This window comes from Eleutherodactylus coqui, chromosome 12 (genome assembly GCF_035609145.1).
Source record: "Eleutherodactylus coqui strain aEleCoq1 chromosome 12, aEleCoq1.hap1, whole genome shotgun sequence".
Taxonomy (NCBI): Eukaryota; Metazoa; Chordata; class Amphibia; order Anura; family Eleutherodactylidae; genus Eleutherodactylus; species Eleutherodactylus coqui.
The window spans coordinates 94,158,273-94,183,789 of record NC_089848.1 but is presented as its reverse complement, the minus strand read 5'-3'; the positions used below and the strand labels follow the sequence as shown (position 1 = coordinate 94,183,789).

Here is a 25,517-nt window from a genome sequence, read left to right as displayed (position 1 = left end):
CATTGGTCTGAGTACAAGCAGTGAGCAGGAGCTAGATGCAGTGCTGATAAGACTAGGGTCGGGGCTAGTCTGGGATAGGGAGGTTATTTCCTGACTGATCTTGTCAATTTTCTTTTTGAAGTAAGCAGCCAACTCTTCAGCACTGAGATCTGTCACTGGGGGCTGCAATTTTGGGTTGAGAAGGGAGTGGAAAGTGTCAAAAAGTCGTTTAGGGTTGTGAGATAGTGAGGAGATGAAGTAGACTTGTTTGGCATGGTGGAGGGCTAGGTTGTAGGTTCTGAGCATGAATTTGAAATGGAGAAAGTCTGCGGACTTTTGGCACTTTCTCCACAGCCGTTCAGCACATCTAGCACACCGGTGGATTAAGCGCGTTTGAGGCATGAGTCAAAGTTGGCGCAGTCTGCTTGGATGGCTTGGGTCACGGGGGGGCCTCATCCAGGGCATGTTTGAGAGTGGTGTTATAATGTGCGGCAGTCAGGTTGGGGCAGAAGAGGAGAGAGATAGGAAACAGAAATGACTGTAGGGACTCAGCAAAGTTTTGGGTGTGAACGACCTGCAGGTTCCTGTAAGTATGGTAGGTAGGAGGGGCTAGGGAAATACTAGGAAGCTTGAGGAGGTTATGGTCTGAGAGCAGGAGAGGGGAGTTAGTGAAGTTGAAAGCAAAGCAGAGATGGAGGAAGGCCAGATCAAGAGTACTGCCATCCCTGTGAGTGGGAGAGGCTGTGAGTTGGGAGACACCAAGGGAGGAGGTGAGCGATAGAAGCTGAGAAGCAAATGGGGAGATGGGGTCATTAGTGGGGATGTTAATGTCTCCTAGGATGAAGGTTGGAATTTTGCAGGAGAGGAAGTGGGTGAGCCAGGCAGCAAAGTGGTCCAGAAACAGGTGAGGAATACCTGGGGGGGCGGTAGATAACAACAACTCCTAAAAAACTAGGACATGGGTGCTAACCATAAAACAGAGGCGGACATGAAAATGGTAAGTGATGGAATGACTATTTGAAGCCAGCTAGGTGACGCGTTTCGAGGGGTTATGCCTCTCTTTCAAGCCGCTGCAGGTGTTCACCAGATGTAGCTATACTAACATGCCCCAATCGACAGACCCGCTGCGGTGCCATCCTGTCACCACATCATACCACTCATCATGGAATCCTGCTGTATCCAGCACTAGTTGGACCCCGACGGATAAACATTATTCTGTGGATAGATGGGAAGTTGACATTCTGGGAATATACCGTTATGGGGTTAAATACTGAAAACTTATTATGCAGCTTTGTTCTATATGTAATGAAAGAAGAAAAGGAGCCTGCAACAAAAACCTATTCAGAAAGTCCTATGGAGACGGTCACTTGTCATTGGGAAGCTTACAATGGTGTATATTTAGGGTCCTTTTACACAGAACCATTTAGCTGGCTTCACACTGGTGATTCACAGCCCGATATGGCCATCACAATCCATGTGAGACCGCTGGATGTGAGGAGTTTTCATGTGAAAACAGCCCTGCATCACTGCAGGGAATCCCTTCACCCTGCTGCAGCTAAAGGGATTTCCTGCCCCGTCTGAAGGGATTCCCTGCGGGGAGGAAGGAATCCCCTGCTGCAGCTCTCACAGCAGTGACAGAGAATCACAAAGTTCTCCCATTGCTTTCAATAGGGCCGGCGCTACTGTCGCTGGCCCCATTGAAAACAATGGGCGATATCGCAAAAAGATAGAACATGCTGCAGGTTTATTTTCACGCAACATTACGGGAGTGAAAACATTGCAGATGGAAATAAACCTATTGAGAATCCTGGGTTTCATAATTCCATATTCCTCACTCTCGCAGCGCACGAAAATCACACGATTTTCTCACGAGTGTGAAGCCACTCAGGCGTCCGCACGGAGGATCCGCAGCATTGAAAGGTATGTACTTTTCCTTTTTTCCTTCACATTCGCGGAAACAAATTGCGTATTCTAAAGAAGAAGAAAAAATAAATAAAGCGCAGTATGCTCTTTTTTTTGCCGCGGACTCTGCGCAAAGGGCGTCCATTGAAGTCAAAGGAGGACGTCCAACCAGCAGCTCATCCGCAATTGACATTACCGATTCTCTATGGATAAATGCGTCACTGCCTAGCGATGGTGCGGGAAAAACAAATTAAAAGAAAAAAAAAATCTGTACTGCACATGACCGACAGCAAGCAATATAGATTTTGCAGGTACATGGGGTTGTCAGTCGGGGTCACAGCTGGATCGTTCATGCGCAGCCTGCCTTAGGCCCCCTGCACACAGGCGGAAATTCTGCCGCGGGATTTCTCGCAGAATTTCCGCCCCTGGAAGCCTGCATAGGATTGTGTTGCAAAACGCACGCGGAAAACAAATCGCGGCATGCTTTATTTCTGTACGGGTCTCGCAGAGACCCGCACAGAAATGTCTCTCCCGGTGCCCCGGCTCTGCTCCTCGCATGCGCCGACTGGCCGGTAGCCGGCACATCAAAGAGCCAGAGCTGCGGGAGAGGTGAGCGCCACACTGGTCCCTGCATGGGCTCGGGTTGGATCCCGCTGCAAGAATGCAGGCGGCCTTAGTCTTCAAATGCTGCAGGGGCTGTAAGCAAATGAATTATCGTTCGGCGTATTGTTTGTCATTCAGCTTGTGCAGACGCAAAAAACAACGATCAGCCTGTGTAAACAGCCAGTAATTAGTCTCTGGCACGCACCGCCTCCATATGTGAACGCTCCCTACTAGAGATGAGCGAGTATACTCGCTAAAGGCAATTGCTCGAGCGAGCATTGCCCTTAGCGAGCATCTCCCCACTCGAGACTGAAGGTTCGGGTGCTGGCAGCGGGCAGGGAGCTGCGGGAGGATCTCTCTCCCCCCGCTCCCTCCTGCTGACTGCCGCTACTCACCGCTCCCCTGCGCCGGCACCCGAACCTTCCGTCTCGAGCGGGGAGGTACTCGCTAAAGGCAATGCTCGCTCGAGCAATTGCCTTTAGCGAGTATACTCGCTCATCTCTACTCCCTACTGAACGCTCCCTATGTGATAGGACAGATGCGATTATCGCTGGGGCGACTGTCAAGCGCTGAAGCGCTCAAAGACCATCCAGTGTAAGAGGATCCTAACCTTATGGATAACCGTACGTTCTCCTGTAGGGAATATAAGCAGATACCCCCGGAGGAGGCTGGCCTGCTACGCACCGGTATCGTACATGCAATTGCTATGAGAACACGGATGATACACATAACTGACACGACTCATTAAACGTGAAGGGGATGACATAAACGGCGCAGTTCACTGCAGGCACATCACTTATTAACAGCTCGGGCCGGGTAAATATTGACCGGACAAGTCCGCGCAGGTTTTATAGTATTGTCTCTGAATTCCAGCTGTCATCTCCTCGCCGTATCTGAAGGATTCTTACACCAGCCGATTGTTACTACATCCTCTATAGAAACACTGTTTCCATAATAAGAAATCCCTCTGACGATTCTCAGCACTTGTGTTTGTCATGCTCCCCGCCATCGACAAAACATACCAAGAACACGTAACGAGGAGCGTCCCGACCCGCTAAATTACTAGGACACGGCCGCAAAACGGTGATCATCCTTCATAGAAGCTGGAACTGCAAAAAAAGATGACCCTCCAACAAGTAACTATGGGGCCCACAGACGTTCAGACCATGAAAAGGTGGATTATTTTGGTCTCCCTGATGAACAAGGAAAGTGTGGACAATAATGTTACAGTACTGCGGTAATGCACACCGTGATGTCACAACAGTGTAATAACTACAGGGATGTCAAAGTACAGGGATGGTGCATGTCCCAGTGTCACAATAGTGGAGCAAGGATAGTGATGTCACAGCACAGGCGTAACGCTCACAGTGATGTCACAGCACAGGCGTAACGCTCACAGTGATGTCACAGCACAGGCGTAACGCTCACAGTGATGTCACAGCACAGGCGTAACGCTCACAGTGATGTCACAGCACAGGCGGAACGCTCACAGTGATGTCACAGCACAGGCGGAACGCTCACAGTGATGTCACAGCACAGGCGGAACGCTCACAGTGATGTCACAGCACAGGCGGAACGCTCACAGTGATGTCACAGCACAGGCGGAACGCTCACAGTGATGTCACAGCACAGGCGTAACGCTCACAGTGATGTCACAGCACAGGCGTAACGCTCACGGTCATGTCACAGCACAGGCGTAACGCTCACGGTGATGTCACAGCACAGGCATAACGCTCACGGTGATGTCACAGCACAGGCATAACGCTCACAGTGATGTCACAGCACAGGCATAACGCTCACAGTGATGTCACAGCACAGGCGTAATGCTCACAGTGATGTCACAGCACAGGCGTAATGCTCACAGTGATGTCACAGCACAGGCGTAATGCTAACAGTGATGTCACAACAGTGTAATAACTTATTCTATCTAACCACTTAGTTGCTGCAGTTGCTATTGACCGAGAGGACTAAAGGACCTTTTACACAAGTAGAATATTTCTGCAAAACAGACACAAAACCTTGCGCCAAAATCTGAATGCATTGGACCAAAATGGCAGATCAAGCTGCGTCTAACGGAAATATTTCACATCTGAAAGGTCTCTTATGGGTTAAACGTCTCGGACTGGAGTTCTACGGTTCTGATCATTAACCCCTATTCCACCAAACCCTGTGAGGAGACAACCAACATGTCCTACAGGTGCATACATAGAAAGTCAGAATAAGGCTAATGAGCACGGGCGCATGAGAACACGAGAGAAACACGGTTTAATTTTTTTAATGCAAAATAAAGAGATATGTAGGGGAAAAATTGTGAATTTTGTAAAAATGTTGTTATTAAATATGAGCCATCAGGCTCACAGGAATGAGCAGTGTGGTGCTAGGCTCCGCCTTAGCCTCAGCTCCACCTCTTGGCTCCTCCCTCCATAGTCTCATCAACCTGCCCCAATTCCTTTCTAGGAGAAATAAAAAAAAATGCAATTGGATTCTGTTTTTACAGTGCCGTAAAAATGACATATAGACTTTGTCCTGTGGGTCAGTCGATTACGGCAATACCAAATTTATATATATATTTTTTAACATTTTCATCTTTAACGTAACGAACATTTTTTTGTTGATGTGCGAGGGCTCGTTTTTTCAGAGTGAGCTGTAGTTTTTATAATCACCATTTTGAGCTGCATACATCTTTTTGATCACTCTTTAGTCAATTTTTTGGGACCAGGGATAAATTAATTAAAAAAAATAATCACAATTTTGGCATTCTGGACCTTTTTTTACTTCTTTTTTTTAACAGCATTGACTACATGGGCTACATATTGTGATATCTTAATAGCTTGGTCTTTCGTACAAGGCGATAACAGATACGTAGTTCTCTTAATGGGAAAATGGGAGGTCTGAACATTTTACTTTATAAAAAAAGATTTAATAAAGTTTTTTGTTTTTTTTTACTTCTATTTAGTCTTCATAGGGGACTTGAACTTGTAATAATTTGATTGCTTGTACTGTATACTGCAATACTTCAGTATTGCGATCTATATCAATTTTTTCTGTTTCTTTTCTAGCCCTGCCACGGACGAGCCTCCAGTAGGCTCCAAGTTGCCATGCAAGCCCATCAGAAACCCCCAATCATGCTGTGTAGGGTGCAGGAAGGGGTCCCCCTTCCTCCCGCTGACTGTTTAGATGCGTGGTCCGCTTTGAAACAGCTGACAGTTACTGGATATTTAGCCCGCTACATACACATTTAACGACCACAGGATGTTTAACCACTTCAGGCCCACCATATGCATTTAAAGAGAACATTCTTCCAGGACGCACCCACTTAGATTACCTCTATTTAAAGGGGTTGTCCCACTTCTAGCTGTTTTGCTGCAGAAAGCAGATAGCGCCACATATTGTGCAGTGGCCCGGGTCGGTAATGCAGGCTGAGTCTCATTCACTTCAATAGGACTCAGCCTGTAAAAGTAACTAGGGTAACTGTGCAATGTACAAAGCTGTCTGCCTTCTGCAGAAAGACAACTAGAAGTGGAACAATTTATTTAAAGTTCCCCTTACAACTACATTTTTGGACTAAGTATCCCCTTAACCCTTTCCAGTCCTCTGTCTGACGTCTGAAGACATTCTGATTGAAGGCTGCACAGCTCCTATATCGGAAGACGTCTGGCAGGGTATTCTTACTGTATATGACTTGCCGCTCTGTTGTCGGGGGCCCCTTCAGAATGTTCCATACCGCAGTACTGGCTCTAGCCAGCAGATGGCGCCATTGTATAATGGCAGAAAGAGAAAGCCCCATAGAAACCCCAAACCCAAAATTGGATTGCAAAGCGTTAAATGTTTACATAATGTGCCAATTTAACAGCCAAAAAAGTGAGCTGCAAATGTAATGCAGACCAAATGTGGTTGCCCTTCAACCCCCCCAACCTGTCACAAGCGATATGATGATCGGCCATGATGACGTCCGCTGTCCCCATGCCTTTTTTTTTTTTTTAAATATTGGGGCCAAGAACTTCTCCAAGTGAGATTTGTCATGGTGTCCGAATAACCATACTGTTGTTGTCGCCCAAGCCTGATGGCACTCTAGGACTTTTGGGAGTAAGGCATTCAACATGTGTGCTGTAAAATTATCGCGGTGACGGGTCCACTATGAAAGCTATTGGTGCGTACTGCGTAGAGCTAATGATTAAGCTGCTCATAAGGTCTCTGTCCAATCCACCATCGATTACATGGAGTGTAGAACAGGCCTGAGGGCAAGCCGTCTGAGGTAATACACCTTTAACAGCACGCCGCTGCGACGGAAAAATGGTAAAAGAGCCGGAGCTAAAATGTTAGTAATATAAAAACAGTAAAGTCCAAATTAAGAAAAAAAAGTTATTTATCATGTAAGGTGAAGGCGATAATAAATTTTCTTTCTTTGGTTTATTACCTCAATTTGTCTGCATAATTTAACCCCTTAGTGACAGCCACTGATGGGCTTTTAACCTGCACATACATGTTTTTTCGGTTGGGTTCACACAGCAATTCCACCCTCAGCTGCTAATCCTGGGATTAGGAAGCAAAGTGGACGAGATTTTGCAAAAATCTCGTCCACACTCTGCGGCCAGGCCGCGGGGAAACGGACATGCGGCGCGAAATTCAAAACCGCAGTATGTCAATTCTTTTCCCTTTTCCGCGTCAGCCTCTCTATGGGGAGAGATAGCCGCGGCAGAATGCAGGCGGCGAAGCAGCTCCAAAAACCACCGTAAAAAGGCGGCAGGATTTGAAGCTGCGCTTATCCCGCGGAAATCTCACGGTTTTTCGGTGTCGTCATTACGCGAGATTTCCGTGGGAGTTCGATCCTGTGTGACCCCAGCCTTAAGGTGATGGCTTAGCGGACTACTGACAGCCAGGCTCCTTCTCTAACTGTCAGCTGTAGAGAAAGCTCAGAGCCTGGCAGTTTAACCCCTTACATGCCACAATAGCGACTACAGTATAAAGAAGATGACCGGGAGAGGTGGTTCCTTCTGTCACCTAGCATCTTGCAGTGTGATTGCATGGTAACAAAAGGTTGCCATGGCAGCTGGAAGCCTCACAATGTCTGCCATGTAACTCTGCCTATTAGGCCCCGCCTTTGCAGAGTCTGACAGGCTACTGTCACAGGCTTAGTAGAATGCATTACATAAGTAATGCAGTGTACTATTGCAACTCCAAGTCTCTAAGACGCAACTTCAGGTCTCCCTGATGGGCTAAAAAATAGCGATAAGAAAAGTTCAATAAAGTTTAATTTAAGATTTTTTAAAAATCCAGTTAAAAAATAATATGCATTTTTCTCCACAAAAACACTTTTTTTGATAGATAAGAAAATGAAACAACATGTAAAAAAAGCAGCACATAATAGCTATTACGGCGGTCGTAACGACCCAGACAACAAACATATTTTGTTATTTATCGCACACGATGAACGCCGTAAAAATAAATTTAAAAAACCAACATCAGAATTGCCGTTTTTCTTTTGTTCGCCTCCAAAATGACACATTTAAAAGCTAAGCAAAAGTCACATGTACCCCAAAATGGTACTAATAAAAACGACAAATCTTCCCACGAAAAAACAAGGCCTCATACGGTTCCGTCACCAGAAAAAAAAGCAATGCTATCCATCTTAGTTGACTGCTGGGGGTCTGCTGCTCAGTCAGCGCCACACCACATAAGTACGGGTTGAAAGCTGATAGTCCAACACATGTAGTGGCCGGCACTTTTAACTGCAGGCCGGGGTCTCATTAAAATTAATGACAGCTGCATCTGCAGTTACAAGCGCCGGCCACTACACAGGAGTCGGAGCAGCAGCTTCCACTCTGTATTTATGAGTTGTGGTACTACCAGCGGGCGCCTGATCACCCGAGGTCCTGCCGATCAACTATTGATGACCTAACCAGAGGACACATCATCAATAGAGCATTTCCCTGGAAAATCCCTTTAAAGCTATGTACCCCAAAACGGTGCCATTATGAAGTATAACCCATCCTGCAAAAATACAGGCAGCTGTTATGGCTCTTGGAACACAGTGATGAAGAACCTGCTATGTTCTTATGTGGTTGAGATAATTGGGAGAGAGGCAAAAATGCTAATTGTTTAATTGAAACATATATAAATGATGTAAGAGAAAGAAAAGTAATAATTATCAGCATTGCCATCGTCTAATTTGAAGTGCAGCGTTCAAGATAAGGGTCAGTAGCATTCAGGAGGCTCTGCATAAACAGCAATTAAAATAATAAAATATGTATATTATTAGCAAAAACAATTAAAACAGGGAGGCCGGATGCAGAAGACGACCATAAATAGAAATGTCTTGTCTCTAAAAATAGTTTACAAGTGAGCGCCATTCTGTACGGCGCCGGAGAGCCATTCCTGGGTCCAGTGGTGGTCCAAGCGGCTCCTGCGCAATGGGCAGACCGTATTTTGGTGAGACAACGCCTCTACGTTGCACATTTTTAGGGGCACTGACCGACTTCGGAGATTTCCAACCCAAAGACATAAAACTATAAATACCTTACAGGCTCTTATCACGTATCAGAGGTCAGCTCACCAGGAAGTGTCAATGCAGGGCAACCAATAACCCGAGCTTGAATGGGAATTCCATGTGCAATGTGAAGGAGAGGGAGAGCTCTAAAGCCATATACTACACACCCACAGGCGGATTACTCCTTCCATTGACAGTAATGCCCCCTCGCTCCCCCTTAAACATGGGACTTGGATTATGGTGGTATGCATTCTGACTGCCCAAATCATAAGGGATAAGCCTCCCTACATAATCTGACTCTGTCCAATCATTGCTGACTATGTAGGGACACACCGTATATACGTGGAATTTACTTACACATTTTCAGGAGGAATAACAGAGGAACAACCATGTAGATTACTACGAAATCACGCTACAGGATTATTGTTATAATAGGATGATTTAGTAAAACGATGCATCATGGGAGCTGAGGGGTCCTCCGTAAACTAAAACACGCCTGTCCCTTTCTTCCCGCTCCTATTTCTGCTGCGCCACATTATGACATGTTCGCACGATATTACATAAGCGTCAGAAAGGTCTGATGTGTATTTGTAAAGGAATCCACTGCAGGAATCAGAGGGTAAACTTTGGATTTCTCTTACGGTTTTGCATACCGCGGAACCTGCAGAGCGATTAGGCCCATTCATTGGCGCTACTCCGCCCGTGGGGACCGGCTGCGGCTTAAGCGAGAAAACTGCACAAAAAATTGACGGTCTGCTTCCCGCTTTTTCTGCCATGCAGATTTTAAATCCAAGCGCAGAATAGTTGGCGCCGTAATAACTTCGGTTCGGATACCCGATGGGGGACAGAATACGAGCATTTTTCACGTAGCTTTTAGCGCAAAATGCATGCTGAAATTTGCATGAAAGATCCACCGTGTGAACGTGGCCTTTACGCTGTCAACAGATGCTGCCGATACAGAAAGACCTGCAGGTTTTATTTCTTGCGACTGCGGGGTTGCAGTACCTTGCGAGTCGCAGTGCGGCCACGTTCACGGACATCACAAGTGATGCAGGAAGGGCGACTCTGCGATCTCCGGTGAGGTGCATCACATCAAAAGTCATCATGCAGTCCTAAACTTAATCTATCCATCTGTCAGAAATTCAGAGGGGTTGTCCAGACTATCCTCAGGATAGACCACCAATATCCGATCAGTGGACATCTGCTGGGATCCCCGTCGAACAGCTGGCTGCAGGGGCTGTAGCACTTCTGTGAGCGCCGCAGCCCCTCCAATGCTTACATTGGAGCACGGCGCTGCAGATCCTGCATGTAACTGTCCGAGAAGAGAATACCCCTCTACATCAAGCAGCGTACCGTATATTGGACTGGCAGGTCATTGGGGGTGACTTTCTTCAGGCTGAAGTACTTTTTATACACCTTTCTATATAGCAGTCCAACAATTCAGAAAATGCTTCTGCGGCAAAACCGCTTCTAAGGTTAATTTTGGCTTGTGGATTTTTCTGCAGATTTTCGAGCGCAAAAATCCGCAAGCCTTTTTTTCCGCAGCGCTTTTTTACTTTTTGCCGCGTATTTGGCTGCGTCCATAGAGGTCTATGGACAAAAAAGCGCTGCGGAAAAGGCCGTAGGATGAACATGCTGCATCTTTGAAAACCGCGCCGCAGTTGCATTTCCGCACTGCGGCTGTGCGGAAGAAATCCGCACTGTGAGAACAGCTTTTTGGCAAAACTCATTTGTGCTGCATTGCACTGCAAACGCAGCGGTTTTGCCGCAGTGCGAATATGCAACGGCAATCCGTGGCAAAACCGCACTGTGTGAACCCAGGCTAAAGGAATGTTATTGTAGACACGCATGATTTGTGAGAACCTTTTAGCCAGATTGCCATTTGATCATTAGTGGCTCATGGTATGACGCTTTGGACAGAACGTGGCTTATTAACTCGGATCGTCACAGTAATATGATCGTGGGGACTGTGGGGCTTTTAGGATTTCAACATCACGAGAAAAGCACAAGCTCTGCAGCCTGCGTGATGAGACGACCCACGAAGGGCTTGGAGAAGAACGAACACAGCATAAATAGGAGGGGGCTTTCACATCTGCGTTGGGGGTTCCGCTTTCCTGCCCCGTTGGGAGGGGGGGGGGGGGGGGGAGCAGGGATGGCGAATCCCCGCGGCCGAACGGCCCGAGTTGTCCAGTCTTGGCTTGAGGAGCATTCTACAAGGCGAGAGAGGGCCCTACACAATATTACCGTAGTTCCTGTCCCATGACTTTTGGCATATCATTGTATACTGTAGCTTCATGCAGAAAGGGAGATGACATGGAGATCATATCAGGAGCCGAATGTCACTGCCGATGGAAATCTGTGCTTTCATTTTTTTTTTACTAATTGGGCTCCGTGAAAGAGTCTTCTTTCCAGGTGGCTCCTAGTGATACTCTGGTGTTGACTTCAATATTCTGAGTATTGGCCACTCCATATACATTTCTGATACTAGATCTCCACCTCTTACCACCGTCTTACGAGGGTCAGAGTGGGATGCAAGCACTGAAACCATATAGGTGTATCAATGCCTGTTATAAGCAAGGGTCGACTATATATTGACCGCCGCTCGCTGGTTTCACGTTTACAAGTTGTAGTTATCGTGCAGCGGTTGGTACAAGCGATTATGTTACCCAGTTTACATTGCTGTTGGCGGCACATTCATCCTTACACAAGGGACTGTGCCGCTGGCACATGATCATTTCTGCACCCGCATAAATGTTGTTAAAGGTTCTTATGTGATCAAACATCGGCCTTTATAAAAGGACCTTAAGGATGGATTTGATAGAATGACGAAAAGTCAACCTTCTTGTACCATCCTAGATCTACCACCTCCTGTGAGCCAAGATCTTAGAGGGCAGTGTTCTTATGTGGACGTCAACCAGCCCTGTGGGTAATGGAGTGTACGGGTATGTGCCATTTTCCCGTTGCTGGATTTACCTTCTGCTTTGCTGAGTTCCAGTGCCAAGTGCTCTCTGGCTTTGGCCTCCTCATTGAGTCTTTCTTGAAGCTCCTCCTGGCATCTGAGCAGTTCAGTAGTCTCCTGCTTCCTTTTGATGGAGTCCCGCACCAGTTCTGTCTGTGCCGCCTTGGCATGGGCAAGCTGCAATAAGAACAAAGCATCCATATTAATACAATATAATTCTTTACAGACAGAGGACTCTTCATTTCAGCCATTGGTACATTGGTATTAATTGACCAGCAGATCTGGTCAGAAGAAACATTAAGGCTGATTTACACGCAAAATTTGTCCAAACAATGGTTTTTGAGCGATGGCCATTGCGTGTAAATGTGTACCCATCGAGAACTTACCATGCACTCTTCGATCGCGGAGTTCAGCTCAGCATAAAATCCTCGTCCCTGATAAGAGGGACGGCATACTGTGCTCTCTGGGGGCAGCGCTAATAGCATTGTATGCAGTCTGCTGCCCGCAGCAGAACAAAAACAATGTATTTAGAGAACAGACCACCCGCTGCTCTCTAAATACATGCAAATGAAGCTAGTTAGCTACTAATGGGCTGATTGGTCCATTTGTACCTAATGCAAAATAATCGCTCAAAGCTGTCAGCTTCTGACTAATTTTGAGCGATCATCTTTGCGTGTAAATGGGGCTTTACTGTGCTGTGACTTCCCACTTTAATATTCTTTGTACTTGAGAGATCTGAGCAATAATCCCACGGTGTGCAAAACAAACATATGACTACCAAGATCATGGAGGAGCGTGAAAACCACAACAAAGCTTGCAATGCTGAGGTTTGAGGAGGAGGTAGTCCCACGGCACCTCCCGGAGACAAAGGGACACTGTTCAATATGCCAATAGACTGGTTATTAAAGACAGTGTCTTTCTTAGATAGCCACAGAGAGCATTACAGTCACTAAATGAAGGTACATTGTGAAGAACCCATTGGGGCGGGGATGTATTCACCCACCCAATAAGGTAACGCAAAGACTTAAAAAGCAAGATATTTTCTTTTCCATCTTGAGCAAAACTTCACCCCACTACATTTTACACAACGAGGTCAAGAATAAAAAAAAAAAATAGCAGCCTTCTAACAAAATCAACGCCACTCCAGTCCGTTGGTTGTCTGTGGTACTGCAGCTCAGCCACATTCACCTAAATGGATCTGAACTGCAATACCAGACATAAAATATGGACAGGAGTGGCATAGGTTCAGTTTAATTAACAAAAACTAACAAAAAAAACATAGCTTTTTTTTTTTTTAAAGGCTAATCCTGTTTGACCCCATTAAGCTGTGCAAGATTAAAGCCCCATTTACACGCAAAGATGATCGCTCAGAAGACAGTTTGAGTGACCGTTTTGGGCGATCATTTTGCATAGCTACTAATGGGCACTAATGCCTAGAAGTAGCTTATTACCTTCATTTGCAATTAAATGAAGCTCCCTTTGCTGTATGCAGATAACAGCGGGTGGTCTGTTATCTGCATACAGCTCCATTGTTCTCCCTGTGGGACAGCAGCTGAAAACAATGTTAATAGCGCTCCCAAGGAGAATCACAGCATGCTGTCCCTGCTATCAGCTGGCCAGCCGAATGATGGATTTTTTACTGAACTAAAAATCATCGTTCGGCCAAAAAGCAAACAATAGCAGCATTTACATGCAACGATTATCGCTCAAAAGACATTGTTTGAATGAATTCTGAGTGATAATCGTTGTGTGTAAATTGGCCTAAACAATTATTGGAGGAGTTTTGCCACTAAAGACATTTATTTCTTATCCAGGATATAGAAGATAAATATTTGAACAACGGAGGGACTCCAGCAATCCCGAGACTGATGCACCATAAATGCCCCATGTGAATAGAGTAGCGCTGCGCATACGTGACCACCACTCCATTCACTGCTATGGCGCACAGGGAGGTTGCCACGCGCATCCATCCTCTTTCGGCCCACAGAAGTGAATGCAGCATTGGCCACATGTGCGTCGTCACTCAACACACAAGGGGTACTTGGGGTGTGCAATTCTCTAGATTGCTTGAAGAGTCTTACCCCCGTCGTCAGAAATGTATCCCCTGTAATGTGGATAGGGCATAAATGTCTTTAGTGATAAAAGCCCTTTAATAAGGTAATATCACATGACCGATCACTCCATCCATATACTTCAGTTCAGTGAAACGTGGCGACATGTCCTTAAGTAGTCTACTAACGAACATTTATCAATATGACCAAGTACCGTACTACGGGACTGTAAACTATATGACTATCAAAAAAAGTGTTTTGATATTTTAAAGGGGTTGTCCAGTTGTAAAGCACTGCCAAGTATAGTGGATTGGTGGGGGTCTACCACCCGGGACCTCCACTAATCAGCTGCTCTCTGGGCCAGTACACTCATGCTCCAAGGTGATTTCTGTAGGAAGCAGACAGCTCCTTTCCCTCTGTAGTGGTCAGGCATGTTATTACAGGCCATACACTTCAATGGGAAATTTGCTTGTAATACCACCTGTGGCCACTGCTGTGGAAATAGAGCTGTCTGCAGAACTGAACTCCGTGCATGAGCAGGCTGGACAGTGAACAGCTGATCAGTGGGGGTTCCAGGCAGCAGAAGAATGGCTAAGAATTGTACTGCATCCTCCCCATCAAAGCTGATGGTCTATGCGATGGCGGTTCAGGATATCAGATGCAAACGTAAAATCAAATAGCAAAAAGGCAGAAAATATAACATTATTATTGCTTATACTGAGAAAATGTTATGAACACAAAGACTAACAGGATTCCCGTATAATGATGAGCCTCGCTCCGTCGCCACTCCCAGGCACCAGACTTGATGTGGAAACATCCCTTTTATTTATGGGTACTGAGATAATAATGATATATTGTAGGTGTGGTTATTGCTGTACGGTATTATTACAACATCATTATGTACCTGCCTTGGTGCCCTTTCAAGCCATTAAAAGGGTCAAATGCAGGTTATAACATCTACACAGATTCTATATACAGTCCAGTGATCAACGTGAAGGCCTTCTGCAAGATTAGGAAATAGGGTCTGCTTATCTTTCCCACATACAGCGCCACCTCTGCTCATTGGCTGGGTCTGGTATTGCAGTTCAGCCTCATTCATCTTGATGAGAAATAGTTGCAACAATAGACACACACGGCGCCATTTCTTAGGGTAATAAAAACCAGACCCTCTTTTCTAATCCTTAACAACCCAGCAATCAAGGTGCCCAAGTCCAGGAAAAAGCAAAAGCAACTAAAAAAAATGCCCAATTTGGCCAAGGCCTTGGACTGACAGTTCGGAGGATGACCTGTCAATCCAAAAAATTTCTGCAGTCACCAATGAATTCTAAGGTGGATCAAAACATTTCTCAGAAAAACGTAGGGGAAGGAGTCCATAGCCTCCAGCTGAAGACACGTTGGGTAAAACAACAAGACAATGACCCAAAGCACATGAGACAGTCCACTAAAGAATGGTTAAAAAAAGAAGATCTGTGCTTTGGAATGGCCAAGTTAGAGTCCTGGCCATTGAGGGCCTGCGGCGGGACCTGAAGAGGGCCGTGCATACAAGGCATACTAGAAATACTGATGAAGTTAAACACATGGTCCACAATTCCTCCTGAAATCTTTTATTGCAGGTATAGGAAATGTTTGGTGGAGATAATTGCTGCTAAAGAGTAATGTACAGTTTATGAAATTCAAGGGTTCACTTACTTTTTTTCCCCCAGCGCTTTGGATGTGCTCAGTAAAAGATACGACCATTATAACGGTGTGTGCTATTATTTTACTTATATTGTGCTTATCTATAGTTGTGATTTGGATAACAATCAGACCTCACTATATCTGGAATCAATAAAAAAACAGACAATACCAAAGGGTTCAATTAAAAAAAAAATTAAGTGAAACTTTTTGTCCTTCCTCCTCTCTATGGATTACAGAAGTCCATGGTCCATACGCCTTTTTAGGCCACAATAAGGCTGGGTTCTCATGGGAGGGAAATTCAGCGGAAATGGCTGTGGCAGCGGGTTTTGAGTGTCAGTTTTAGTGCAGCTTGGCCGCAGCGTGTGGGTGAGATTTTTTGCAAAATCTCGTCCACTTTGCTAGCTAATCCCAGGATTAGGAGCCGCGGGAGGAATAGCCATGCAGACATTCCGCACGGAAATTCCACGGCAATTCTGTTTTGTGTGAACCCAGCCTTACCCTTCATATTTCTACACAGTATAACTCCCAAATAAATAAGATTTTGGGGGTGCTCAGACAAATGAATTCTGATTTGTACAACTTGTTTAAAGGGGTTGTCCAGTCATAAGCTATTGATATCCTTTGCGCAGGATAGGTCATCAATAGTAGATCAGGAAGAGTCTGCCGCCAAGGATCAGCTGTTCGTCAGGCCAGTATGCTCCTACACTGAGCTGATTTCTGCAGGAAGCAGACAGCTCCGTTCTCACTGCAGTGGTCAGGCATGGTATTACAGGCACATTTCTCATTGACATAAACGGGATCTTTGCTTGTAATACCAAGCATGACCACTGAAGTGAAAACGAAGCTGTCTGCTTCTTGCAGAAATCAGCTCAGTGCATAAAAGAGTACTGGCCTGGCAAAAAAACTGATCTACTATTGATGACCTATCCTGCCGAGAGGCCATCAATAGTTTACAACCGGACAACCCCTTGGTTCATGGTTTTGTCTACTGGAACCGATTATCCGTCTACGCCTAATTTCTGCACAGAATTGATTTCTCTCTCATCTGGAACACACGAATAATCTTCCCAGCACCGAAGTAAAAACCGCTTACTACATAAAGAAGAATGATGTAATACACAAAAAGACAAATCCACAGCAAGGCAAAATGACTTGTAACGTGGAGGGGACAGAACGGAATGTTCTAGCAGAAGCATCAGGAAAGCTGGATACGTGCGGAGTATTGTTCTACGGCACTTACAGCAATAACCGCATGCGGAAGGAGAAGCATCACAGACCATAAAGCTCAAGGCCCGGATAGATGATTACCAGCCGGCACAGAGATTTGCAATTTGCACTGTGCTCAGCGCTCTATCCACAATGCAATTATTTTGGAATGTCCCCTGAGCAGTCATTAATTATTTACGCAACGGTCTTCATTACTCTGGAAGAAACTATTACGGTACGATGGTAGAACGGATAGCCCTGTAACTTAATAGAAGGCTTTATGGCTTGTGTTACTTCTTTGCAAAGAGATACAATAAAAGGAAACCGAGGAGGACTTTGTATAAAGAACACTTAGGATATGTTGCTGTTTTTCAAGTGATGATTTTTTTTTTACTTGTTTCCCATAGACGATCACAGCAGACTGTAAGGTAGCATACGAATATATTATTTCCCATGGGGACAGACGGTAGTACTGATGTTTAAATGGTTTTTTTTATTTATGGAGCCGTACTGATTCATATGAGTGTGAATGGTTATGTAAAAGTGACTGCTATTCTTAAAGAGGAACGGTCATCACTCATGACATGGACTTTGGTAAATATTTGTATACTCCAAAAAACAGTTCCAAAAGTAACTTTACTTAGAAGTTTGCATTGTGCTGTTCCTCCATTATTCCACTGGGAACTCTATGAATAAACCGATGCCTAGGTGTTACCATTCCTTTGGTCAATAAGATGTGTTCTTACACAGCCTGACACTGGCAGTACTTAAATGTCTACAGCCAGGCCATCAGATACAACCGGATCTGCTCCAACCCAACAGACAGGGAGGAACATCTATACCATCTTAAAAGGACATTTTAAAATCAGGGCTGCCATCCCACCTCAAGGGATGATCAAATCACCAGAGTCACCAGGATACCAAGAAGTCAACTACTCCGATACAAGGAGAAGGAAAGAAACAATCCTGTACCTCTAGTAGTGACCTACAATCCTTAGAGGTACTAAGGAAGACTGCAAGGAAACTACCATACTCTACACAAGGATGACCGCCGGACAACCATATTCCCAAACCCTCCCCTCCTATGTTACAGGCAACCTCTCAATTTGAGGAACCTTATAATCAGGAGTGCATTGCCCTCTGACACTCTGTAATGTAAGGTGCTGCAAGACCTGCTCACATGTACGGACCGCGGACAGTATATGGATCCCCAACACACAGCAGGACTATAAGATCCCAGGGACATTCACATGTTCCACCTCTGATGTTGTGTAGCTTATCATGTGCAGTAAATGTCCTGTTGGGGGGCTTTATGTTGGAGAAACAGGACAAAAACTGAGAGCGAAGATGAGATCTCATCGCCACTCAGAAAGAGAAAGACAGAATTACCTGCGGTGGAGCCGTTTTCTAGTCACGGACACAGCATAGAACACATGAAAGTTATTATACTTAAAGGCAATTTCAAATCACAAAGCCATAGAAGAATTTGGGAGTACAAATGTATAACAACTTTTGACAGGTTCAATAGAGGGCTAAATTCTTCAAGAGGATTCATGCGGGAGCAGCAAGTATGAGAAATCTATACCACAGATAACACTCTGGCCTGGTGAACCCCTAAAACTAATTCAAGGACCATAAAACTTTCAAATCTTTATCAGTGGACTATTTAAGTATTTATTTCTTTACTCATCTTGTTGTGGTATTCTTTTAAGTGCAAATGAATCACATCCATGTCTGTGCCTTGTCATAAGTGTGTGTGTGTGCATTATATAGATGCATGCTTCTTCGGATCTATTTCATTATGCCTGAGGTGGGGGAAGAACTCTGATAGGTTCGCAAGCTCGCTATAACATCATGTATTGTTGTTAGCCATTAAAAGGTATCATATCTACAAGATTACTTGGTTTCTCTTGCTGGGAACAATCACATTTTGCTCTACTGGCTAACACCGTACGAAAAAAGGGCATTTGGGACCCCCGAAATTTGATTGGGGAATTTAAATGCTACTGTCAGAACTGACAGCAGCATTTATAGGGTCAACAGACGCAATGGAGGGTGAAGGCTGGCAAAAGCAGCCGGCACCCACATTGTATGGTGCAGGATCGCCTCCCGGTCCCCCTCCATACAAACCCCAAATGAACGGGCCGTAACTCCTGGGAACAGTCACATTTAATGTGTCACAAGTGTTTTTATTTGACACTGCATGGGTCCAATATTTTTAGAATACGTTAAATCCAATTATGCCAGGATGATTTGACGTTGACGAGGGGACGTTCTGCCTTTTTTTTTGAGATCTAGAAACCAGGAAGTTAAGTTTTATTTACAACTTCAATTTTGCCCTTTCTTTAAAAAAGGATTATTTCTTACTTATGTATTTTTAGCTAAAACCTGCCAGAAATATGAAGTTGCTGTTGGCCAAACAAGCAGCATCGACTCCTTCACAACACCAAGTATTGTTACTGGGGAAAGAGCACAACTGGAATGGCTAAAATGTGACCTCTGCTCCTTTCTGTCAGGATCCGATGCCATCAACCTTAGGCTACCTTTACATTGAGCAACTATTATTCATAGTCACTCAGAAAAGTCTCTAACCTTACGAACAAGTCGCTTGAATGTTTTGAAAACAGTCCGCTTATACTTCATTAGCTGTTTGCCGAAATATCATTTTGTAGGGGAAAACTCCATTTGTTCGCAAGTTGTTCAAGGATGAACAACTGTGACTTTACACCAAGTGACTTTTGATCAACCAGCAACTACTTTTAGGTGAGATGAAATGACTAGTGAGCAGATGGTCGCTCATCACCCCGTTGGCATCCGTGTTCACACTGAATTCATTCTTCTGAGTGATTATTTGGCCGATAGTCATCCCATGTAAAGCTATGCTTAAGACTATCACGGATCTGTCAAAAAAAGAAAGATTTGGGGTAAACTAAAGACCACTATATTTTATGCGTTAAAAGTCTAGAACCCAGCAGTGGCTGATGGTTGTGGCGTGTTCTCGACTAGTAGTGTGCTTCATCCAGCACCTATATTGCTCAATCCTAAACTGTTAATACAATCACGGACTACTTCCTGGAACTCCCGTCTATCCAGGTGACCCTTGTAATGTGTGCGATACCACAACTGTATCAAGGAAGAACCTGAGCAGTTAAAGGTATAAGATCAGTAACCAGATATGAACGGTCTTCTCACAAGACGGAGTCTGCTAATCTTCTGTGGAGTTGGGTTGAGGGTGTGTACAAATATCATCACAATGATAAGTATGTGTTCCTTTTACGGATGGCCTTAAGACATTATGAAAACAACAATTTACTCATTAGTGCTGATTATTATTTTCCTCCTGTTTAAATACCAATGCCCTATAAGCCATTATCAGTGGCAAGGACAAAGCCTAGAGCCAACTGTAGACATGTGTTAACTAATAGCTATCCGATCGGACTTCACCATAACATGCTTCTGCGGTTGAGACGATGGAGTTTCTTATTTTTATGCCCAGGATAGGCAAAGCAGCTTTTAGACATTCTAGGTGCCGCGTATTTTAAGGAAAACGGGTAGAATGGGTTAAAGTCCAACCTGTCCAAAACTTTGGAGGATAGTCTTCTGCTTAGGACGGACATGTCTGCAATCTGCCAAACAAGTCTCATATGGTTGGCTTAAAGTTGGTCATAAATACGAGTATGTTGGATAACCGTTGTCGATTCCCCAACAAACAAGATATTGGCTTATCTACAAGGAAAGTGTGCATGTGTGTGTGGTGGAGTCAGGAGGAATATCTGTCAGGGGCAAAGATGGGTCGGGGACATTAGAATTGGGGGAACCTAAACCGCTGATAGATATCTTTTACTCCCCTCTGCCTACTGAGTGCCAAGGCGATTGTGTGTGTATAGCATGGGGGGGGGGGGGGGGTGTTGGAGCCATAATGGTCATGCCAACAAGTGTTCATTACCTAATGTGTATGGTCACTGCAAGATTGGCTGATGCCCATCACTGCAGATGTTCTTGACAAGTTCTCAGGGTCTTCGAGAAGTTAAGAACTTCTGTCAGGTTACCTCCACCCTAAGAAAACATTGACCAATTCATTTACATCCCCACTGTGTCAGAAAATGCAGGACAAACAAGCTGGGAGGGTGTTTAATTCATGCAAAATAAACAATATGCTGCCAATAAAATGACTACGCCCTAATGTCTACATAACAAGACTGACCCTTATTCGGGAGCCAGTTCTATCCTGTTCTATTACTTACTGAAAACGTGTAACAATGTTGTATATCTGCGTCACTAAATACGGCATGACGCTTCAAGGAGTTGTCCAGAATTCATAAACACGAATGGGGATGAGATGCAACGCCGAACACGTGGATATGGACAAGTGGTGCTATAGGCACTCCTTGTGCAGCTATATGGTGACTCTAAGCAGCACCAGAGTTTTCCCCATTTTCCCAATTTGGCATTCCATGGAACTTGCACAATTTGTTTTTTTTACTTCGTATGTAAAACCCGTGAGGTCTCACCAAGCATCTCCGATGAAGGCCGCATGGTGATCGAATCCTGTCAAGAAGAGGTCGAGAGGTGGTTAGGCTAAAGCCAGTGTTTTTGTTCCATAACTCCCATAGACTTCAGTGACCCCACCTCCTATATGTAGCTGCAATAGTGGTCTGGGGGGATATAGGCCTCCATTAACCTTACCCCAATCCTGTCAATATAACAGACCTGTAATATGGCCAAGTGCTGCTAGGATGTAATATATTGCTTATCCAATAGGACAAGAAGAAATCAGTATGGTTGTGGGCAGTAGTCCCCAAGCTATGAATTTAAAGGCTCCATTTCAACACTGCACACTACAGATAGGTCCATCATGGAGTCCAGAAGGTCCCCTAGGAATAGCAATGGCTTCCAGATAGGGTTTGACCCTAAAATTGATAAATATAATTCCGTAAGTCGTCATCATACAACACGTAATAAGGCTGCCAATATAACTACGAAGGGCGTCATCTAGTTTCTATCGTCTCCTGAGGGATAATAGAGCCTGATGGAACATACCTTGCTCCCTTTAGGCCCATTTACAAGGGCTGATTATCGGGTATATACATCAGTTACCCTAATAAATCGGCCAAAGATCAGATCTGCTCATTTATGGGAGCATAAAAAGGCTTGCTGGTCAGCTGTACATCTTTCCCGCGTGAACCTGGAGACGTACAGCCAACCCAAGACAGCTCTATAGGGACCAACGATTGTATTAGTGACCTTATCGGTCACGTGTAGAGATGAGCGAGCGAACTCGCTAAGGCAAACTACTCGAGCGAGTAGCGCCTTATGCGAGTACCTGCCCGCTCGTCTCTAAAGATTCGGGTGGCGTCGGGGGAGAGCGGGGAGGAACGGGGGGGAAGGAGATCTCTCTCCTCTCTCTCACTCTCTCCCCCCCGCAACTCACCGCTCTCCCCCGCCGGCACCCGAATCTTTAGAGACGAGTGGGCAGGTACTCGCATAAGGCACTACTCGCTCGACTAGTTTGCCTTAGCGAGTACGCTCGCTCATCTCTAATTGTGTGTGAATGCCAGTGAACAAGCTTTGTCGATCGGCGCTCATTACAGCGGACCGATTCTCGGCTCATGTGAATTGGCTTTTACGGTCACTCAGTTTTTCCAGACCTATACAACTAAACTAATAAAGGCCGTGGAGGAGTCTTTGTTGACCGTGTATCATACATATAGTGATTATGTCATGGTTTTCACATTCCTCCTTATCTATTGTAGGGTATTCGGTCTTAAGACAATAGAACAGGTGGCGTCTTGGCAGAGCAAACATGATGATGTCACATCCTTGTCTCGGCAGAGCAGGTCCTGCAGAAGCCTTGAAGTTCCCAGTTTGTATTTACTGATGGAAATGCTTTATTTGCTGATAATTACATACATGTGTACAAATCGGGGAGCCGTGTACACAACGTGCACATAATCCGGCTAATCTCCGCTTCCATAGATGTTCTCACCCAATAAATACATACAAATGGTGAGAAAGGGAAAGTGACATTGAAGAGACTCGTTCGCCTACTTTTAGCCCTAGAAGCCGGAGGCATTGCTAAAGGCTGGTGGGCCGGGATGCAAAGGTTCAGCCCTCCCACAACTTTCCTCTGCATCGCTGGGTCTCTTTAAGAAGCCCATCGATGTAATGCCAGCAGGTGGGGGCCTTGCTAGAATCTTACAAGAGGAGGCAGAGGCTACATGTAAGGGCCCCAATGCAACATATGTAACAGGGCCCCCCTAACAATCCATGAGCCATTTAGAAAAATTGTGTTTTCTTATATGATAGAGGGGCTTTGGGTCCCCTAATGCTCCAGGGAACAGTAGCGACTGATATTTTTGCACCCCCTATAGCTACGCCCCTCCTGTAAGCTAAGCTTTTGGGCTAAAAGTATGTGACCCACTGAGTGCAGGGATGTAGGAGTTATACTTATCTTCTCTGTCATTCCGCCAGTATCAACGCTGGAAGCCGCTGCTCAACGCAGGGAGGGGAGGTGGTGAGCTGTACCATCGCTTATTGTGAATAGTGGAAGTTGTGTTATCCATCACTGTAATCCTGCCTGTGATAATGAGATGACTCCTGAGAAGTGATCTCTACGGGTAAGGAAGTCTCAGACTATTATGAGGCTTAGGCCGGCTGAACACTGGTGAGATGGGATCAGCAGCGGGATCCGGCTGTGACCTGGACGGCGGCCCCACATACCTGCATTATCTGTAATGCGGATAACCGTGAAGGCTCACAGGCGGTCATGCGCAGTACAGATTTCTTTTTCTTCAATATTTGTATTTCCTGCGCCGTCGTTAGGCGATGACACACGTACGCGCGGCCGATATACAATGGTAATTGCGGATGGGCTGCGGGTGGGACAGCCTCCATCGACTTTCATGGAGGGTGTCTCCGCGGAAAAATAGAGCATGCTGCGATTTTTCCTCCCTTCACGGAATATGCAACTAGTATCTGCGAGTGTGATGGAAAAATCTAAAATGCCTGCTTTTCAATTACCGCATTTTGCCGCAGATCCTCCGTGTGGAGCGGATTTAGTGCTCAGTGTGAGAACTACGGGATTAACTACATTTTCTATATAATACAGATAGTGACATGCACTATTAGAAAAACGCTAAATCAGTTTTAGGGAAGAAAAGGGAAACCTGGAAGCCGTATTCTGCAGAATCCCAGAGGCAAGATGCCCGACTGCGCTCATGGATATGCAATAAATGTCTTATTTACATCTATATCATTAAATCTAATTAAGGCAGCTGAAATTAAGTACAAGACACGTTCTCTGTGAATCCCACACTGAAGAGTAAACGGCCAAGTCCCAGAGAAATACAGATTCTGCAATTGTATCATCTGTGTGCAGTGACATTGCATTTGACTCTTACTACCTCCATAATATACATTACATCAGACTGATGAAAGTCACAGCGATCCTAAGGTGGTCGTACCAAAATTCACTTTCATCATCTATCCATAGGACCACCAGTAGGGTTCTCACTGCCGAGCCCCCCCACAATCCAAAGAGCGGGGGTCCCTTGACCCCTTCTTCTCATCACGAGGGCTCACTGCACCCACCACAATAATGTCAGAGTGAAAGTAGCTTTGGTTGTACAAGTGCAGCGCGGCTCCATTCATTACAGTGGGGCTGACCAAAATAACAGGATAGTAGCGCTCAGCTATCTCAGGCGGTCCCACTGAAAAATGAATGGCGCTCACCATTCAAACTGCTTCTAACTACGGGGGATGCAGTGATCCCAAAGCAAGGAGGACAGGGGGCACAAAACCTCCATTTTTGAGATGGGCCATGTTCTCTGCAGTGAGAGCCCCACAAATCCCACTTTTTTCACCTCTCTTATGGTCAGGTAATAAAAGTGCATTCTGGTACAAACCATTCAAATGACTGGGGTGCAGGGATTTCCAGACCCTCGGTCACATGCTAACACTTTACTATATGCATTGAGATTGGTAGGCCTATTGCAGGTTTATAGAAGCAGGAGGTTCTTCTTCTATGTGTGACCGGAGGGGATGAATTTCTCTTGTAGTGATGCTGCATTTCCATTATGTTCTGTTTTTTAAATGCTTTTATTAGATTTTCCCAATAAACCATTTTTTAATGATAAATTTCCGCAGTTCTGTCTGGGGCATTTATTTTTGGGTTTGCTTCAAGAGTAATCACTTTACCAATAGGCTCTATTTTTTATGGTTGATAACAGAGAATAATAGATTCCATTCATCTACACAAGCAATAAGAGAAGATGAACTCTGCGCACAGACCCCTTCTCATTGGATGAACAGACTTGGAGCCGGTACCTGAAATAAGTGAAGGGCAATGAGACTGATGTTGGGAGCGCGGGACCCAATAAACCGGCTGCAGTTACCTGAACACAACCCTGCAGCGCATCAATAATACGGGAGGGCGATTCAGCGGGATTATGTGGGGTGGGACACGCTTACTAATTACAGGGCTTGGTGCTCTGATACAGATGCAGCGATTGTTACCATGACTGGTGCGTTGTGATCACTACAATGAACTAGGATGCTGGAAATAAAGTTCTCATAACTCGTTAATTATCAAGTTAACATTCGCTAAATCTGCACAAGCGTAACGGTACATTTACACGGGACGATCTGCCAGTCT

The 25,517-nt window shown here is 45.2% G+C and overlaps 1 protein-coding gene across 5 annotated transcripts in view; it reads right to left on the bottom strand.

The window, feature by feature from the left end:
• The window catches only part of AKAP9 (A-kinase anchoring protein 9), a 232,763-nt gene that overhangs the window by 60,395 nt on the left and 146,851 nt on the right, over positions 1 to 25,517 (bottom strand). For all 5 annotated transcript variants that reach the window (XM_066585285.1, XM_066585286.1, XM_066585287.1 and 2 more), the window contains one exon: positions 11,945 to 12,107. In XM_066585285.1, the coding sequence (XP_066441382.1) occupies positions 11,945 to 12,107 (163 nt within the window). The remainder of the gene's footprint in view (positions 1 to 11,944; positions 12,108 to 25,517) is intronic.